This window comes from Halichoeres trimaculatus, unplaced genomic scaffold (assembly GCF_033239565.1).
Source record: "Halichoeres trimaculatus isolate MK-OKI-2021-1 unplaced genomic scaffold, fHalTri1.1 fHalTri1_scaffold_11, whole genome shotgun sequence".
NCBI lineage: Eukaryota > Metazoa > Chordata > Actinopteri > Labriformes > Labridae > Halichoeres > Halichoeres trimaculatus.
In genome coordinates, this window is record NW_027437189.1 from 29,280,978 (window position 1) to 29,300,812 (window position 19,835).

The following is a 19,835-nucleotide window of genomic DNA, read 5'->3' on the forward strand; positions in this document are numbered from 1 at the left end:
GAAACAGATGGAAAGAGGGTGTTTTTGGAATATAAAAGATGAGCTGGTTTAAGAAAGTGATACTGAAAGTGAGGAAAACCATGATCCCTGCAAAAAGAGAAAGTGCTGAGATTAAGAACAGCTGAGGCTGGAAGGACAGTCAGGATAATAAAGACCAGTTACACAGTTGTTCTGCCACGCACTGTTAATTTTCTCACACCCTAAGAGTACAGCTCAGTTTGACCTTCTGTGACCTGTTGGAAAAACTGGCTGTAATGAAGACAGAAAATAAGGCCTCAATTTACCAGTCAATGATTACTGATTAAGATACAAACAAGAAGCTTTAAACCATTCCACTATGTTTAAATGTTGGGTCCATTTCACTCCAAATCACTGAGCTAAGATGTGTGCCTACGGTTTTCTTATCATTAAGGAGCAGTTCTAAAAAGAAGAACATTGATGAATTTTCAAGAATTGGATGCTAAACCCAAAGATGAATCAGAATCAGAATACTTTATTGGTCCCGGAGGAGAAAGTTCATTTCAGTTACATCCCTTTACGAGACATATAAGAAAACAAACATGGGGAAACACAGAAATGGGTTGAACCCAGGAGCAGCCAGCTACCCAGCGCCCCCTTTGCAATACATATGAAAAAACAAAATTGGGAGAAGAGAGGGAAAAAAAGGTCAATTCCAGATTACTTCCAACAGGGGGCGTTGTTTGAGATCGAGAAAAAGCCTTACTCTGGCACGTGCACATCAACCTTCTGCACCTGAACTGTAATGGAGCCAAAGAAGGCGTTTAGTCCAAGGTTGTGTGTGTGCCATGTGACCTCATGTGTGTGTGTGTGTGTGTGTATGCCCATGGACTACATCCCCGTCCAGACTCAACACTGTTTGTGCCACCTGATGGTGACAATGCCTCGGCTATTGCCGTGGAGACGACCTCAGAGAGTTCTGATCCAGAGACAAGTTCACAGGAGGAAGGTGTGGGATGGGAAGGGGTAGAGCATCTGTCTGCATACCATCCAGGAGAGCAGAGCCTTATCAGACTACCAAGGAAGATGCAGAGGAGCCGAAAGAGAGATAAAGATTGTTTGGGTCAGGCAGACACACTGGAGACGATTTTTCTGTCTGCCTTAAAGTCCCAACTGCTCAACTCTGTGGCGTGCCAAATGACTTAATTCGGTGGCCCATTACTACCGAACAGAACTGACAACTTCTTCAAGTTATTATCCGTCCCGCGAAGAAGACCAAGAATCTCATTCTGCCTGTGATTAAGTTTGCATATCGCATGAGTCTGAGTGTTGGCAGCCCTGCACGGTCCCTCAGTGACGGGCAGCTTAAAACCCAAAAGTGTTGCCCTGCGTCTTCTGAAGTTTGGGATAAATCAGGACACTGCCCGCTCCAAACAGCAGAAGGCCTGATATCATAAATCCATATATGTAGAAATCTTCAACATCTTCGTCAGAATGGATCGACAGGAATACGGTCCCCCAGGTATCCCAGGAGTCGATCATATACCCGGCTGCAAACATCCTGCCAGGGCAGGCGGGCTTTGCCTGGTTAAAATTTTGATCTGTTGCGTTGAGAGACCAGCCGATCAAATCCATGGTTTTAGGTTTTGGATAAGATACAAAGATAGGCTCAGATAGTTCAGACAGACACAGACCAAGAGCAACCAGGACAGAAAGGGAGGAAGGCGCTAGAAGAAAAGCGTCCACTTTCGTTGAGAGTAGAAAAGAGATGGCGACATATTTGACAAACACTTTCTCCTAACTTTAGCTTGAGTCTGTGATTTTCAGCCTCCTGAACATGTGAAGTGAGCTTTCCTCTGCTCTTGTTCATTTAAACTACACATTATGATGAAGTCTGATTTATAAATGTCTTTTCTCTTCCATTACATGGTTTGTATTTTTTGGTAACCAAAACAGATGTCAATGGGATAAATGATTTTTGGACCTCTCTGTTTTTTTTTTTTTTTGCTGTAATACAAGTGGCTACTAGAACGAATTAGATGTAGTGGTGCTCATGACTCATCTACTTCCCTGTGCTAAACATTCTTGGATAGCATAAATTGCAGATGTGGTCAGCAAACCCACTTTCTAAACTACTTTTCTCCATTGTTGTGTCAAAATCATGCATTCAAGGGGAACCGTGGTGGAAGATTAAGTAAATAAAGCTTGAGGAGTGCTGAGTTTATTGAAAAGACTCCTCCATGTAAGGCAACAAGCAGCAGGGGTGATGGAGGGGAGAATCTGATACTTGTCTGTGAGTCAAGATGAAGAGCTAGTTACATTTTTAACACTAGAAGTCCCACAGCCCAGCCATTTGGCTTTTCTACCTTCCATGCCCAAGGGGCAGCCAAGTGGCTGGATTAGTCTGGAATCAACATCTCTACTTTAGGTGTGAACAGCCATCTGATCACCATTGTTTTGTAAATGAGGCAATTACTTCTCCTGAACTACTGAAAAAGGGAAAGATGTTGCTATGCCTTCACCTGAATAAACCAATGTGTTGTAATGTTATGAGAGAGAGGTAGAGGTTTAGAACTAGTATAAAATGTTAATGACTTCATTTTATGTTCAACAAGCTATAATTAGTCCACTTTTGTGATCACGACAGAAAGTTATTTTCCCCTCCCTTCTCAGTATGAGGTCAACACAGTTTATGATTTTTATTTCTTGCTGAGATTTATTGCTGATGCACAGGTTGAGTAAATGAACTATCATGGGCCGTGAGTGAGCTTTTTATCCACCTTGGGTCCCTAGTTTAGTCATCGGTCACAGCCACACCCACCCTTCCACCTTACATCCAGCTGGCCTGCTTTTACATTTTCCATCCATCTTTCTAACTATTTATTTTCTTATTCTATTGTTTTAACCAGAATTTTCTGTGTCTCTCAGGAGTAAATGTCAAATATGGGTAGATGAAGATAAACTTTATCCAGGCTACTCAAAGCACCCCATGTCAACTTTGCATGCTTGAGACTCAACTCTCTGTTATAGTTAAAAAAAAACACTGGATCATTTTCTTTTAATATGCGTGTGTGCGTGTGCGTGTGTGTGTGTGTGTGTGTGTGTGTGTGTGTGTGTGTGTGTGTGTGTGTGTGTGTGCATTTGTGAAATGTGAACCAACAGTTATACAAGCAGATATATTGTCAAAAAAAAAAAATAGCAGCCATGCAAACAGTGGACCTGACGGGAGCTTGTGACAGAGGCAGTCAGTTCAGTTTAGGTTTCTTTTATGTAGCAGCTTACAGTGTTCACAGCCGCACAAAAGGCTGCATGCATATAATCAAAGTTCTATCAAGAAGAATATAGAGATAGTATAGCTATAAAAAAAAAACAAAAAAAAAACTTCAAAATAAATATAGTAAACTTCAACTAAACAGTCAACAGCTGTTTTGGACAGGGGAACTCTAATACGGGTTATGGAAGAAATATTTTTTCTAATTATATCAGAGATATTTACAGCTACACTTGCCTCACACTCCCATCAGCCCGATGCAAAAAGTTTCAGTAGATGTTGGAAGCTTCGAGGCTCTTTTCAGGCACACCCCTCCCCCCTGATCATGTATCACATCTGTGGACTGCCAATCTGTCAGGTAAAGGCTGCATTTGCAAAACAATGGTGGCTAATTGAAGGTCGTTCAGTTGTACATTCTAACTGAGCAGCCTTTTGGCTGTCCTCTGGGCATTGCAGCAGGGGTAAGAAAACCCTGGGACTTCTAGTGTTAAGGAGGTACGGGTCAGGCTGTAGAAGCTATGGTGTATGCTTCGGGGTGGATTCAATGCAGAAGAATAAATAAAGCACAAAGAGGTGGATTTTATAGGGGCTATAAAATAACAATGCTGGGTTTTTATACTAAAAATGCAGATTTTGAAACTGCTCCATATTTATACACTTAAGAAATCTCTGAATCTGTCTGTAAACTAATCAAATTGATCTGAAATAGCACAAGATCTTCATGAGGCTTGCTTAACTCCTGAGGTCATTGCATGAGGATCTCCTAACTGGTTTATGACACTTTGGTAGGGGTGGTCCTCAAACATTAAGGTGTGTCCATAGCTCCACCCCAACAGGTGTCTAGAAGGCAAGACATTTTGGCCAATTCAGACCCAAGAATCTTTGATTATTTCAGCTATAGGAGGGTCAAAGTTTATAATCAGAGGATGGTTGTATGACATATCCTTTCCCTGTTTGCTGACCAATAATAATATTTTGATGTTAACCTTTATCAATAGCAACAAACACAATGAAACAGTTAATTTGAAGGTTCAGCACACAGAAGATCCATCCATGATGGAGAACCTGTGTACTTGTGACCATTGTGTTGAGTATTCTCAGCGGGGAGGTGTGTGTACATGTATCACAGCTGGCTGTGACTGGGACAGCAGAGTGTAATAAATCACAGGGAAAATTAGCCAGCGGTAGATGTACACTCATCCTTTCCATCTTACTGTCTCTTTGTGCATTATTTAGTCTCTCAGCAAACACTGAAACATTGAACTCGCATACTCAAATACACCAGGGACCCAAAGTATGCATGAGTGCACACCAGCATGTTCCCAGGAAGACACATGCTGGGGAGCGTGTGCACCAACACACATGGAAGGATGTATCCAAACTGTATGGAAACACACAGGGTTGTTCATGGAAAGCACACACACTTCCACACACACCCTCCCCTGGGGTTTGGAAACCCAAACCAGGAGCAGACATATGGAGATTCTCCACATGATCTTCTCCCTAATCATGTGGAGCAGACAGAGACTGTAGCATCAGCAGCAACCAGCAACCTGCTTTACATGATTTATTACACTGACACACATAAGCTACCCTCACCGTGTGTGTGTGTGTGTGTGTGTGTGTGTGTGTGTGTGTGTGTGTGTGTGTGTGTGTGTGTGTGTGTGTGTGTGTGTGTGTGTGTGTGTGTGTGTGTGTGTGTGTGTGCGTATGCTCGTGTGCATGTGTGTGAGTGATTTTTTTCCGCTGTAAGTTCAAACATCTGGAACTGATGTGAGCAGTGTCAGGAGTTTCAGGAGGGTGACAGATGATGGTGGGTTTTTTTAACTTTACAAATTGGTCTTGTCTCCACTTGTCCAGACTTTTATTTACCTAACAAAAAAGTTCAAGGTACACAGAGCCCAATTCATGTACAGCTCACACAACTGTTTGCATCAATGTTTCCAACAAAATGCTTGAGTGACGACAGACACACAGTCTTATGAGCTCTGTGCACATTTTAAAGCAAAGTGGATTAAAACCAACTAGTTGAGCCTTGTCACCCAGTTAACAAAGGTGAGACCATTGCTTGAACGCATCAAACCTGTGTTGTTACAACACACCAGCAGGGGGCAGCTCTACCGTCTCCAAAAGTCATTTAAATGTGTATGCCTATAAGAAATATGGTCACTTTCATCAAACATACCAGTGATGACCTCTTTGTCTTGATGGTCGGTCTTGAGTATTTTCTGGCAAAGTTTGACCTTAAGTGTCTAATTAGTGTTTTTTCTTTCTTTTTTTTTTCTTCTTCTTTTTTTGCTCAAGAAAAGATTTTTGAATTAGGATGTGTCAGTGTGACACTTGTGATGCTGTAACAGGGACCTTGTAGTCAGTAACAGGGTGATGTAACGTATCAATCCTCTCTACCAGTAATGTCACTTTCGGATGAAAAATTCAAAGCAACAACAGAAAAAAAATCCTAAATTCAAATATTAAACTCAATAAATCTCACAAATCAAAACTTGCTTGGAGTATTATTAATATGCAATGGAGTCCATTTGTCTTTGAACCCAACAGTTGGGGTATGAAATGAGACAGTGAAACAAACTCAGCTCCTGCATTTCAGAGAATTAATGGGATTTGTCAAACAAACGACCCAAACATGTACATGTTTCAATTTATTACCTCCGCCAAGGAGGTTATGGTTTTAGGAGAGTTTGTTTGTTTGTTGGCCTGTTTATATGTTTGTTTGTCTGTGAACAATGTAACTTAAAAAGTTATGGGCAGATCTTGGTGAAATTGTCATGAAATCTTCAAAATGGGATATTGTGAGATAGCGCCGTTTTCACTATATGTGTATATAACTCCATGATCAATGGTCAGATTGCTTTACAAAACAGTACAAGACAAGGTCAGCATCATTTCTGACAGATGTTTAAGTACAATCCAGATCCTGGCAATATTCTGGATACTAAGGTCTGGAATATGAAATATGTTCTGGGTCATCATAATTTTCAGTACTGTCAGGTAACAAATTAACGTACAAACCAGCAACTGACACCAAATTGTAGCAGACAGTCTGCTGAAAGGGAGTATAACATTAAAGTAGGACTAAAGTGTTGGTGACAATCATGATTTGCTTGGTGGAGGTTTGAACTCTCTGAGTGCTTTTCTAGTTTTTTCAAATTTTATATCTTGATGCCTGCTTCCAACTTTGCTGTTGTAGAAACTATAACTAGTATAAAGCAACGTTTATTTATAAGTTAACCTTAAACTTGTAGCTATATATTTTTTCATCCTCATTAATTGCAACTACTACCAACAAAAAATGCTAATTTAAGTCAGTTTTAGAGCAGTTTGGAGTTGAAGTCAAGCAACTTTTTGTTACTGACAGGAAAGAGTGCCGTATTTAAGCCCCCAGTAGCGTCTCACCTTCAGAACATCTCAGAGGCGTGGTGATGGGAACATGTAGTCTCACTTCTGTGCCGGCATCAGAGGTCGTAACAGAGGTGTTAAAAAAAAAAAGGAGATTTTTGTAGGTTTCAGAGCAGGTCAGAACTGTGCTAAGTGTGTCTGTGCGTGTGTCTGAGTGTGAGCTCCTGCCGTGTGTTTACCTCTCATGCTCCTGCAACCCTGTAACACAAAGTGAAATCACACACTGGGACACAGATTTTGCGCCATCACAAGATCAACTTTTAAGCACAAAGGCACAATGAGGGCAGGGTGTCATTAAGGCATTGTTTGGGACTCAGGAAAGATGGAGACAAAGACAAAAGAGAGCAAGTGAAATAAGAGAGAAGGTCTCTGGGTATGGTTTAAGGGATTCATTGTTACATCTTTGAACAAAAGAGCTGCATTTTAATGACCTTATTGGAAACAAACCCCTAAAAATATGACCAAAACAAAATCAAAAATGAAAAACAAAACAAATAGAAAACCAGATTAAACTGCTCTGGAATTGGGGCGTTTGTGTGTGTGTGTGTGTGCATGTGTGTGTGTGCTGGCAGTGTATTTTTACACACGCTCAGGTATCCTTCAACATGACTAATTACATGAGGGTGACCTGCTCATGGATGCGCACACACATGCACACACACACACACTCACACACTCTTCAGTGTTCCTAACCGCCCTCCCTCACCAACCAGCTGCTCTGTTTTGTTAACATCGGCACTTTTCACTACCTCTGGCACGCACACACACACACACACACTCTCACACACACTGCATATCTATTCATACAATCCATGGAGACATGCAGTCCGTGGAGACGGTTCATGTAGCGCGAGAATAAACGAGTGCAGGAGCAGATAACGAATGAACCTGAGCCAGGCTGGTATGTTACTGTAATGAGGCCAGGGACGGCTTTGTGCTCACCTTGTAGTTTTTTACACCTCCTCCCTCCCTCCTGCTCCTTTTTCCTCTCATGTCACCTCTCCTCTCTCCCTTGTCCCCTCTCATTCTTTCTTTCCTCAGTATCTCAGCTCCATCTTTGTTTAACCAGTTCTTCTATTTCCCCCCAAACAATCCTGTTTCTTTCTCTACTTGTTTAAAATCTTGTCTCCTTCCTTCATATCTATCCTTGTCTTTCCTCTAATCTCCTCTATCCTTCTCCTAATTCCACTCCTCTCACTTCTTCTTTATCTGCTCTTTAGCAGTCCATCCTAACTTTCCTCTATCCTCTCTTCCTCCTCTCCTCTCCTCACCCATACTCTCCCCTCTCCTCCCCAGGGGCCCCTACACTATGAGTTGGCTCAGGTAGATTAATTACATGCAGTGACATGGAGGAGCTGGCCAGAGGCTTCAGTAATGAGTCTGATTACTCATCTCCAGCAGCTCCGGGCGCTCAGGGGAGGAAAGTCAGGACGGCGGGCCAGGAGAGAGGCTGCTCAGGAGGGGGAGAGTGACTTTTACCTACAGGGTCTGAACCACACTGGTGCTACATTTTGAGATTAGTCTAGATCCAAAGTCAGTGACGTGCTTTCAGTCTAGAGATGTTAGAAATGCAAGATTAGTGCATCTGCCAGAAAAGATGTTTGACCCTGTACATGCTTTTAGCTGTGATCTTGTTTCCCAAACAAGCTGTTGGTCATTTGATCAAAAACACAAACATCTACCCACCGCTGCACCAGAGGAATGCCCAGTATGGAAGAAATCCTTCACGCAGCCCAAAGAGAGAACCCAGACTGTGATGGCTGTGAGACAAAAATATAATTAAATGCAGAAACTGTGGAAAATAGGAGCATGGATAATAAATCACCAACACAAAAGACTGCCAAGATGTTTTAACATAGTTTATGTAAGTTGGCCTGTTCTCAGTCTGCGAATGGAGCAATTAGAGTGAGTTTCTGGAAGGACCTTCCTTCTGGTCAGACATTTGACTCTGCTTACTTGCATCCAATGCTTTGTTTTGTCTTCTAATTCAGTCAGTTTGTTTAAGATTCATAATGAATTTGTAGTTGGAGTAACTGATGTGCTAATAGAGACAGTGTCTCTTTTCTGCATGTGGCTCATTGCTGGATCATATTTTGCACATTCAGCACTTCTGTAATAAAAGTATCACTACTTTATTCTTACATCAGAAAATGCGTGCTTATTGGCTTTGGATGGACTCTATATCCCATTGCATGTTTGCCTCACCTCAGACAGTGATATGTTGCGGGATAAGACTCATCAGTAATGGCTAACTTTTAAACATGTAAAATTTAAGCCATCATTTATTGCATTCAATATCCTTTAAAGCTGGACTCTGGTGGATCAAACATGCTGCACTCGGACTCACAGGAAGTTTTCCTGAATAAGTAGATGCATCAGATGCTTTGTCCTTGTCACTTTAATCCCAAGTCATGGCAACATGCCTGCATATAAAATCAGGTGGCAGCTTTACTTCTCAATCTCATTTAATAAGAACTCCAGAGGTCAGAGTTCAGTGTAGAGTAATAACCAGTGAGTGACAGGACCAGAGTTATACATTATTAGAGTGCCAGCTCAACTCAATGCTGTCCCGATCAGACTTTGTTAAAGAATTAGACAAAGTTTAGCGGCAATGGGAAGTTTTCTCAGTCCACCATGTTTGATCCACGTCGAAAGTATTGGAAGGAAAACTAATGACAAAGGTAGGATTGGATATACAGGATATATAAATAAAATGCAGCCATCCAAAGTCAGAGGACAAAGGAAAGAGGAGCAGAAGGTAATTGCTAATGAAGGGGAAATTAGAGGACAGTTTCCTAGAGGTGTTTGATGCCCATGGTGCTTTTATTCTCGGTATTTACAACCCAATTTTTAAACTGTATATTTTTTCTTTTTTTTTTTTCTTTTTTTTTATGGGGTGAAAGATATAAATGTCCAGCTCAGGTCTGAATATTAATAACTTTATGTTAATAATGATGACCTTTCCACATTGTTTTGTTTGATGATGATGAAATTACTTATTTGTCACTGAACCCAAAGTCATACTGTATCAATATCAAGATATCTTGCATTAATATTGAGTTATGCAACTTTTTCCATATCACTCAGCCCAGTTTTGCTCGATTTAAATGCTTCATGCATGTACAAATGTCTCAATCAGACCATTCATGTTTGGTCCATTACAGCTGTCAATTTGTAATCTCAACAGTTTACACAATGTTGCGGCTGAAAATATGAAAAGTGCAGTGGAAAAAAATCTGCTATAACATGGACAGAAATGCTGTAGTCCACTGCAAAAAAAACTGAAATCTTATCAAGTTATTTGTCTTGTTTTAAGTACATATTGTCTTATTTTATATTCAATTTATCAGTCCAGAAAAATGTCTTTTTCACATTGTTTAAAGACAAAAATGAGGTCTGAATTGCTTGCAACAAGTAGAAAAAAAAAACAACCAATGGATCAAGTAAAATTTGCTTGAAACTACAATAATGTCTGAATACAAGTAAATATTCTCTTGTTTCATTGGCAGATTTTTTTTTTTACTTGTTACAAGAAATTCAGACTTCATTTTTGTATTTAAAAAACTTAAAATAAGACATATTTCTAGACTGATCAGGTGAATTCAGCTCATAAAAGACATCCAAAAAGACATTTTCTACTGGAAATAAGGGAAAAACACTTTATAAGATTTCTTTCATTTGCAGTGTATGAACTGTAAATTTTGACGGAAAATCCTAAGTAAGTCTTAGTGTTTTGAGTAACAAACCATTTAGTTTAGGTGTATTTCAGATTAGTCTAGGCCTGTAGTCAGTGGAATAACTGCTTTTTGGTAGCCCTCTGCCAAAGTATAGGTGGGCTGATCATCTGGTGAATAATTGAATGTGTCTTCGCTAATTGCAGAAGTGGTGCAACAGGTGCACATTTTGTTGAAAGGCAGTCCGCAACACAAGCACATCATGGTATTCCACCATTGTTCCTGGTGTTGTTGTTGTCCAGTTTGCGTATGGCAGGTTAAGTTGTCACAGTGAGAGTGTGATGCACATGCGTGAAGTGGAGCAAGTGGTCAGCATTTCCACTGAAAACTCCTCATCAGTTTGCTGTTTACACGACAATGGTGACTGCAGTGTTGCAGAAAAATTTCACTCCTGTTTCAGATCAACTAAAATGCCAAAATCCTTTGGTTTTGTGGCTGTATTCCTCTGTTTCTGAAATGTCTCTGTAGAAACTCAGACTAACCACGCTCCAGCTGTTTACAATGTCTCCTTTAATTCTTTCTACACCTTATTCCTCTAGTTGCTGAAATGTAACAATACCTTTGCATTTCATCCTGAAACGGTTGTCGTGTTAACAGCCTTTATCAAGCAAAATGGTGACTGCACATAGAGCTTGTGTGACTCTTTATGTATTCAAGTAATCTGATAAAAACTACTTTTACCTCTTTTTTTAAGTATATGGATTTCCTCTAATTTCCACAACTTCCATGAAAGTCACCTTGGGCTCAGCATAAAAACAAAAAAAGTAGTTTAAGTTACTGAAACATTTTCCTCGTCCCCTCCAGAATCTCTCCCTCATTGTTTAAATTTGACCAGTTTTCAAATGTCAGAAAACTTGTCTGTTCCTTCAGACTGACTCTTTGGAAGTGAGTCAAACAGAGGGAGAAGCTTGGTGTGACCAGGTGGCACAGTGCCGTGGTGTCACAGTGTGGTTTGTGTCGGCGTTTTAAACCATGTGACAGTATGAATAAAGCATGATGTGGCGGGCAGCAGGGTGGGCAGGGACTGACAGAGGAACAAGCTCAGCCACTGTTTTGGTGACGGCAGACAAGTTCAAACCCTTAAAGTTTAATGGGGGCCACACCGCAGAGGGAGCAGGAGGAGCAGCGTGTGAGTGTGTGTGAGGGTGTGTGTGTGGGTCCTGTGGTTTCACTGGGGCTGATGCTGCCATACGCTGGCCTTTAAACAGTGGGACGTAATAGTGATGCTTAGAAAGTCAACAGCCTTCCTCGTGTGTGATGGATCAGGGTCACGCTGAACTGGTGGGAAGAAAAAAAAGGCCAATCAGACGTTCCTTTGTGGCGACACTGTTTTGGTTGAATCCCTTGGCTCTGAGGATGCTGACCTCCCAGAATCCTGTGGTTTCATGGCTGTACTCCCCTCTGTTTCTGAAATGTCTCTGTAGACACTCAGACCAACCACACTCCAGCTGCTTACAATGTCTCCTTTTATTCTTTCTACACTTTATTCCTCTAATTGTCTCTTGAACTCCTTCCTCTGGAGGCTTCAGGCTGAACACAAGTCCTCGCCAGTGTTTTCTTTATCTGTATAACTTTGTCGTAAATCATTCCTCTCTTAATGATGTGTCTGAAAACACTCCTGTAACTGGCATTCAGCTCTGCAGTTGTAAGTATTTATTATATGTTTTAACTCCAGATGAAATCGTCCTAGCTTGAACTTGTCCTGAATTTACTCTGCCTGTGCTGTTTATGCTGCATGTGTCTGCTAAACATCCACTGCCAAGGTATTTCAATTGTTTTCCTAATCCCCTGCTGGCAACCAACGCATAGTTACTGTTTTATTGTTACTTTCAGCCTATACCCTACAGAACTGAATGCATTCAAGCCCCAAAAGTGCACTTTTTTTTAAACTTCTTTTGTGTTTTAGTCCAATAATGTTGTCATGATTTTGTGAATTAATTAAGTTTTGGTCACCGGAAATATGACAAAAAATGACTTTTCTGACTTTACAGCAAAAAATCTTTTCAAGTGTTTTTATCTGGTTTTCAGTAGAAAATGTCTTTTAAGATATCATATGTGCCACATTCATCTGACAAGGTCAGAAAATTGTCTTGTTTTAAGTTGCTTAAAGACAAAAATGAGCAAGTAAAGTAGCAAGTAAAAAAAAAACCTGCCAATGGAATAAGATAATTTTTCTGGTTTTAAGCAAATTTTCGAGCAATTCTTTTCTTGTTCCATTGGCAGATTTTTCTTACTTGTTACAAGGGAAAATTACAAGCAATTCAGACCTCGTTTTTGTCCTCAAATAACTTGTAACAAGGCGTTTTTCTGGACTGATGAGTTAAATGTGGCTCATTTGGCTAGGCGCCGCCCTGTTGCGGCAGCTCTCTCTTCCTTGTCTGTGTCTTGTAATTTTTCATCTCTTTTTTGTCATTTTGTCATTTGGACTGGATTATTGCTTTGTATGGTTTATTTGTTGGTCATGGACACCAAACTGGTTTTGTCTTCAGCAGTGTTTTTACTATTTTTGCTCCTGTGTTTGTCTGGAAATCCTGCATGTAACCATGGCCACATTTTTGACTGCTGTTAGCTGCCCACAGCATGTCAATGCTAACTGGTGCAAGGCCTGATGTTTCCCCACAAGTTAGGAGAAGGAGGTGAGGGCCATGTGCTGGTTTTCAGGTGTGAGCTAAGACGTGACGACATGGACCTGTCCTTCCATCCATCGTTATTGGGAACGTAAGATCTATCTCCAATAAGATGGACGAGCTAGCTGTGCTAACCCAGCAACAGAGGGAATACCAGGAGGCAGAGTAGCATTATGCTATTCACAGACATAGCTGACAGAGCTAACATCAGACACCAACGCCACATTGGAAGAACTTCACCTGCTGTGAGCAGACAGGATCCAGGAGACAGAGATGGAGCATGACTGAAGAAGCTCAGTCCTGGACCCTGTGGAGGTGGAGGCTGGCTGAACTGGACAATGATTTACAAGCTGTCATCATCTATTTTCTTATGGACCTTTTTGCACTTTTTATATACTTTCTTACTTTGGTTTTCTTTTATTGCTACTGTGACTCCTCCTGGACTCCTCCCCGGGATAAATAAAGTCCTTCTATTCTATTCAATTCTATTTTATTCTATTCTATTCTATTCTATTCTATTCTATTCTATTCTATTCTATTGTACTCTATTCTATTCTATTCCATCAAGTATAATAAGCCATTTTTTTCTCAAAATAGGTCAAAAATATCTGATAAGATTTCAGTTTTTTGCAGTGTTTAACTGAAGGAAGGACTAAGGCCTACAACCAGTCAGGTTATCTTGTAGTTCCTCGCTCAGGACAACAGACATGACTTCAAAGTTTCCCTGACTCGTGCACTTCCTGTTTACTTTTTCAACAAATGACTACTTTGTGTGAGAGGTCTTTAAAGAATCAAGCAGTGACCCTTGTGATGAAGCTTTTGTTTGATGTTTGATGATCCGTGTCTTGAAGAATGCATCTTCACACTGTGGACTTCATCCACTCCCAGGATCAAATCAACATGTTACAGCATCCTATCCACAGAGTGATGTATGCACTGTTTTAGTCAGGGCGGTGACTCAGTGCTCGGAAATCATGAGAGTGTGCATCCGTGTGTGTATGTATGTGTGTATGTGTGTGTGTCTCAGGCCCCATTGCCCACATGGGATGGTCGAGTCCCGTCTATCAAATCCACTGTGTCAGGGAGCAAATTGGAAATGCCAATTTCACTTTACACAGCTCCGTATCTTATCTCTGCCTCACCCTCATCCCACCACTTAGCTCATGCCTAAATGAATAAGGTCCTCTCACACATCTACCACTGTCTGATTCTAGCCTGCCTTCCTCTCTCTGACCACTTCTCCTCCTCCTCCTCCTCCAGCTCTGATTTTTTCCTCTTTCTCTCCATCCTTTCCTCCATTTCCCTCTCGTCACCTGTCTTGTCCTCTCTGCCTTCCCGTCTTGCCTCATCTCCTCTCCTTCCCTTCTCATTCTTGTCTCCATTCTTCCACGCCCGTTCAGCTGGAACCCATCTGTTATTTCTCTGCCTGTATTTATGAAATATGTCTGTTTTGGTAAATATGGATTTATGCGTGTGTGCATGCTCAGGCCGTATCGCTGTCTGCAGCGAACAAGCTCAGGCGAATCACTATGCAAATTAAACAATATCTCATGCAATTCCCCAAAATTTGCATTGAATCTATTATAAATCAACTCTTTCTCACTCCTCTGTGTTTTTTTCTCTGTGACTCTTCCAGTACGACTACGAGGGTGGCGACATCAGCGACCTGCCAGTCGACCTCTCAGTGGTGTGGAATGGAAACTTTGTCATTGACAACCCCTTTGACATTCAAGGTAGAGCATTTTCCTTTCACTGTGCCACACTCTCTATTCTCCTCTCTGGTTCTGGCTCCGTGTTGTTGCTCGTCAAAGAAATTTGAACCATCCCTGCTTGTTTATCTGCCTGTAATGATTTTCTGTGAACGCCGTGTGCAGCTTTTCCCCTTCATAAGAAATCTGTAATTTCTTTCCTGACAGCCATCAGGGAGAAAAGGTGAAAGTGTACAATCCATTTAGAAAACCACTATTCTTGTCTGTGGAATGAAAAGAGGGGCAGAGGGAATGATTGATGGACAGCGATGATAACAAACAAACATCCAACATAGAAATTAGCAGGGACTGATGTTAGAGAGGAGGATAAACAAACGGCGAAAGCATGACAGGTTTGATAAATGTAGTATGTAATGGCAGGGGGAGAGATGAGAACAAAGGGATTGATAAAGAAAAACAGAAAGCGACATGGAGGGATGGCATTTATTATTTTTAATCCCTATGTGTGCATGAAGTGGAAAACAATTACCAACTCTAAATTCTTTATCAAGTGTAATACATTGGGTGGCGGAGGCTAATGATTTTAGACGTCCCATTACACAAGATAATAAAAGTCTTGCTCTCAAGTGTGTCACACAGTCTTTTCCTCCAAATTTGCATGTTCAGAGTCAGATTAACTCACCCTTCCCTCTCGACTTGCTCAGTGTTTTATATTCCATTCACTGTTTCGGGCTTTATATAACACACATGCACATTTTAATCTCACATCCTTTTTGTTCTATCTGACCTCATTTTGATAAATGTCACACACGCAGTTCATTTTGCAGATTGCTTGGAAATTAGTTGCTTATCGGTCATGACCTAATTCTTCTGCCTGTGTTATTGTGCTTAAAATGTGCTCCTGTGGAGTTTCTGTCTGTTCGTGGCGAGGGATCCTTTTTGATGGATTGAGTGTCTACAGTATAGATCGTGCCAGGGAGAGTACTGAAGCTGCCACAACAAAATGAATGATCATATTTAAGTGAAATCAAGCTGAGTGGACTGTATATGATGTCTTCTCTCAATCAGATAAGTACTGAACTGAGCAAAACATGCCTGATTGATACATCTGACTAAATGTACCAGCTATCAGCTGATCAGGTATTTTACACTTTGTAGTTTAACATTTATGTGCCACAGCAGTAAATCTACATATAACTCCAGTAATACAAAGCTCAGTCTACAGTAACTGGACTTTGGTGAAGATGTTTCAACTCCAGGCATCATGAGACCAATGCCTCTGTGAGTCCAGATGAGTCAATGTAGTTTTGAGTTGCCATATGTTGGATGACCAGTAACCTCCACAAACAACCACAGCCAAACCCCTGCTTTGTGGAAAAAGACCAGCCAACAGAGCATTTGTAGCAAAAACAACGCTTAGGGGTTTTTTAAATTATTTTCCAGCAAAAAACACTTGGATGTCATGGATAACAATAATCCAAGCAAGTCTGCAACTGAAGACTGTAACACCTATCAAAGAAGTTCCAGCTGGTCATCAACCCTCCTCTTCTTCACTCTTCCATGCGGCTGCTTTTTAACCAGCTACAGAGGTTCAAGTTCCAGGATTTTTCCTCTAATTCACTTAAAAAAACATTAAAAAAGAGTCTCCCTGCTACTTTTTTTTGCTGAAAACTTGTCACCCAAAAAACATCTAGGTCTATGATGACATCACTGAACCACAGAAATGAACCCAAATTTGGAACCATAACAATCCAAAGTTTTGTGTCTCTTTAGTTACAAACTAACATGTTTTGTGTCTTTGTGTTTCCTGTTTTATTTTGAAACTCTCATGTGTCTTGTTGCAGATCACTCTACCTTCTGTCTCTTGTGTCTTGTGTGTTTAATCCCTGTGATACCTCTGTCAGTTCCTCTTGCACTTACTGTGCATCAGCATTAGTAACTAAAGAGACACAAAACTTTGGATTGTTATGGTTCCGAATTTGGGTTCATTTCTGTGGTTCAGTGATGCCATCATGGACCTAGATGTTTTTTGGGTGACAAGTTTTCAGCTAATTCACAGTAAGTGCAAGAGGAACTGACAGAGGTATCACAGGGATTAAACACACAAGACACAAGAGACAGAAGGTAGAGTGATCCACAACAAGAGACGTAAGAATTTCAAAATAAAACAGTAAACACAAAGACACAGAACATGAAACATCAGGAGACAAAATGACTTGACTCAGAGGCCTGACAAATATAACATAATATATTTCAGTTAAAGTAAACTGATGAATAAATAGAAAATAATAATTAAAAAAAACGATCCATGTTGTTGCACCAAGTAGAAAAAAGGTAATGTGTATGGGTTTCTCTCCTTGAGACCTGAAAACAAGCAGCTATACCCTTGTCCAAAAAGTTTTTAGCTTTTAAAACTTAAAAACAAGTTCAACCCAAGCTTTAAACTTTGGCTTGTTTATATGTTAATGGTCTCATGAGCTAGTTGATCTCTTGTTGTACCAAAATGACAATCATGGTGAAGCATCTTAGGGTTGTTTCCATGCCTTTGATTGAGAGACAGGACGATGGATGGAACAGAAAACTGGGAAATTTGTGGGAAAGGACATGATACAATGGGATGTGGGTCAAATTTGAATTTAAAAAGACTGAGGACTATCTGAAGTAGATTGCAGCAACACCTTTGGACGGGAGTCACTTGCACACTGTCGTCAAGACATGTCTCTTAACAAGGCGTGAGTTTGTTTTGAAAATGAATGGAGAACAGCTCTTCTTTTTAGCACGACTGTTCTTTGTTCAAGAAAACTTTTTACTGGGGACAGGGAAAGCTAATGTGTTTATCAAGAGTTATGTGCTAGGGTTTGAATTGTGACATCAAGCAAACATTTTTCCGTTTGTACTGTAATTATCTAACTGGCTATGATTGGTGTTACTTGCAGCCGGTGCTCTGAGACATGTCCATAACTTGTAATGATAGTAAATCTTGGTTATGTCCTGCCAGTCATCTACCAAGCAGAGCTAACATAACCTCAACTCTTCATTTTATTGATAGACTCTCAAGTTTGAACAGACCACTGCAGAATAACTGCTGACTGTGGGTTGGAGTGAACATTACCACAGTTTAACCTGTGTTTTAGCCTTTGGCTTGTCCTCTTTCACTCCCCCGTTTAGCTTTCATCTGCTCTTCTGTCCTTTGTTTATCAGACAGATAAGCTCCAGGGTCTATCATTGCTACAGTATTAATCCAAGAAATTGTTTCAGAAGAGAAAACCATGGATCTCTCTCCTTTCTCTGGTCCTATCCAACCTGAGACAGAAGCTGAGAAACAGCATTTAGAAATAACCTATATTTGAACTGATAATTTTGAAGTGTGGATTACAATCAGGCATATTTCTAAAGACTTTTTCAAGATCACTTTCCCCACAGTCCACACAGTCCCTTTAAGGAGCATGTAGTTTAACCACTAAACCACCAAAACCAGCACCTGAACATGACTGAGTTCTGCTGGATCTTTTGTTTGGAATAATCTTTTGAAAATTAAGTTTGTTTTTGATTGGCATATATTTAGTTTGACTTTTTAATTGAACACTGGACACATAGGGATCAACAGAGAACTCTCAGCTTCATAAACACACTTAGCATCAAAATGATGTACACAACCTGAGGACTGTTTTTATTTTCCCATTTAAGGAAATTGTTATTGATTTATACATAATGTCATAAATGTTCTGCATTCAAACGAGTAGATGAATTTTGAAGGCATAAACATGAAACGTAACAACCAGGAGATGCAAAAATTATGATCACATTGGGTCTCAGGCGATGCTTTGCAGGTCCATTACTCAGGGTTTGGGACACGGAGCTGTAAGTTAAAGGGTTCAAATTGCTTTTAGATATCTGTCAACTGCAGAGGATGCTGTGAGGGGATGGGCTAGTTATATATACATGTCAATTACTGACCTTAGATGGCGCAGAGCTTCCTGATTCAGTTTGACCATCACTGAAGAGTTAAATAAACAGTTAAACAAGTTAATAGATCAGTCAGAAGTCTCAGAGTTTCATGTTAATGACTTTTTTTGTATTTCACAGTATTAAGTTGAAAGTATGACTAAAAAAGGGACTGAAATGCCGGGGAGAGGGAACAAATCATCTCCAATTTTCCTCTGTTGTATCTTCAAATCCCCAGCTCTCTGAATGGCACAGTGCTGATATTTTGAAAACAAACACAGTCTGCAGCTGAGGTAAAAAGACTGAGCATGCAGACTTGGGGGATTTGGGGACATTGTTGCATAGAGTGTGCTCATTTTTCCCCAAACCCTTCATATTTCACATCAGGCATTAGATGAAAAATGTTAACAGGACTTTAGACATCAGTCTTGAGTGTCTTTCAAGCTAACTCTGGAAACAGGCCCCAGGGATCCGTGCCACAGTCAGCCCTGTGCGTGTGACAGCCGTGGTGTTACACTCTGAGAGTTTGGCAGTGTGAAATCCAATGATCTTACAGGATATGTGTGTGTGAGTGTGTGTGGATTTGACAAGTACATTCCCTCTTGTTATGACTATGAGTAAGCATAGCTAGATATTTTACTTTCCAGGAGGCGTTAATGCAGAAACCAGTTTGGTGTTCATTCTAATAAGCTAAAAACAAGTGAGGCCAGGTTATGGATGAGTAATTGGGATGGATCACAAACCTCATCATTCCTTGGGTAGATAAAGGTATTGTCCTAAAGCTGCACAGAAAACATGTAAGGATTATGAGCCCAGTGAGATGCTTAGCGTTAAAACTCCTTAAAAACCGTCTTCGCTCACACAAATCTCATAAAGACCCTCTCCTCCTTTTTTACACCATCCTTCATTAATCCCCTCCTGCTCCATCCTGGTCCTTTTCTCTGGCTGTAGTAGTCATCTGAGGCAGAGCCGCTTGGCCCTGGCCTGGCTCTGCCCCGGTGTAAAGTGGAGATGTTAATGTTAATTAAATCATTCATTTGGTTCAGATTAATTAGCAACGCGCTACTTTTAAGCCGAGCCGTGGCTAATCAGATTAGGCCGAGCGGACGGCCGGCGCGGGCAGATGGATGCGAAAGAGGCTCGCTTTGAAGTCCAGCCGCCGTCTGTCTGCAGAGGA

At 40.7% G+C, this 19,835-nt stretch overlaps 1 protein-coding gene across 1 annotated transcript in view; it reads left to right on the plus strand.

Annotated features, from left to right (window-relative positions):
• The window catches only part of LOC141799091 (plexin-A1-like), a 453,927-nt gene that overhangs the window by 327,678 nt on the left and 106,414 nt on the right, over window positions 1-19,835 (plus strand). The window contains exon 14 of the mRNA XM_074681180.1: window positions 14,641-14,737. Within this exon, the coding sequence (XP_074537281.1) occupies window positions 14,641-14,737 (97 nt within the window). The remainder of the gene's footprint in view (window positions 1-14,640; window positions 14,738-19,835) is intronic.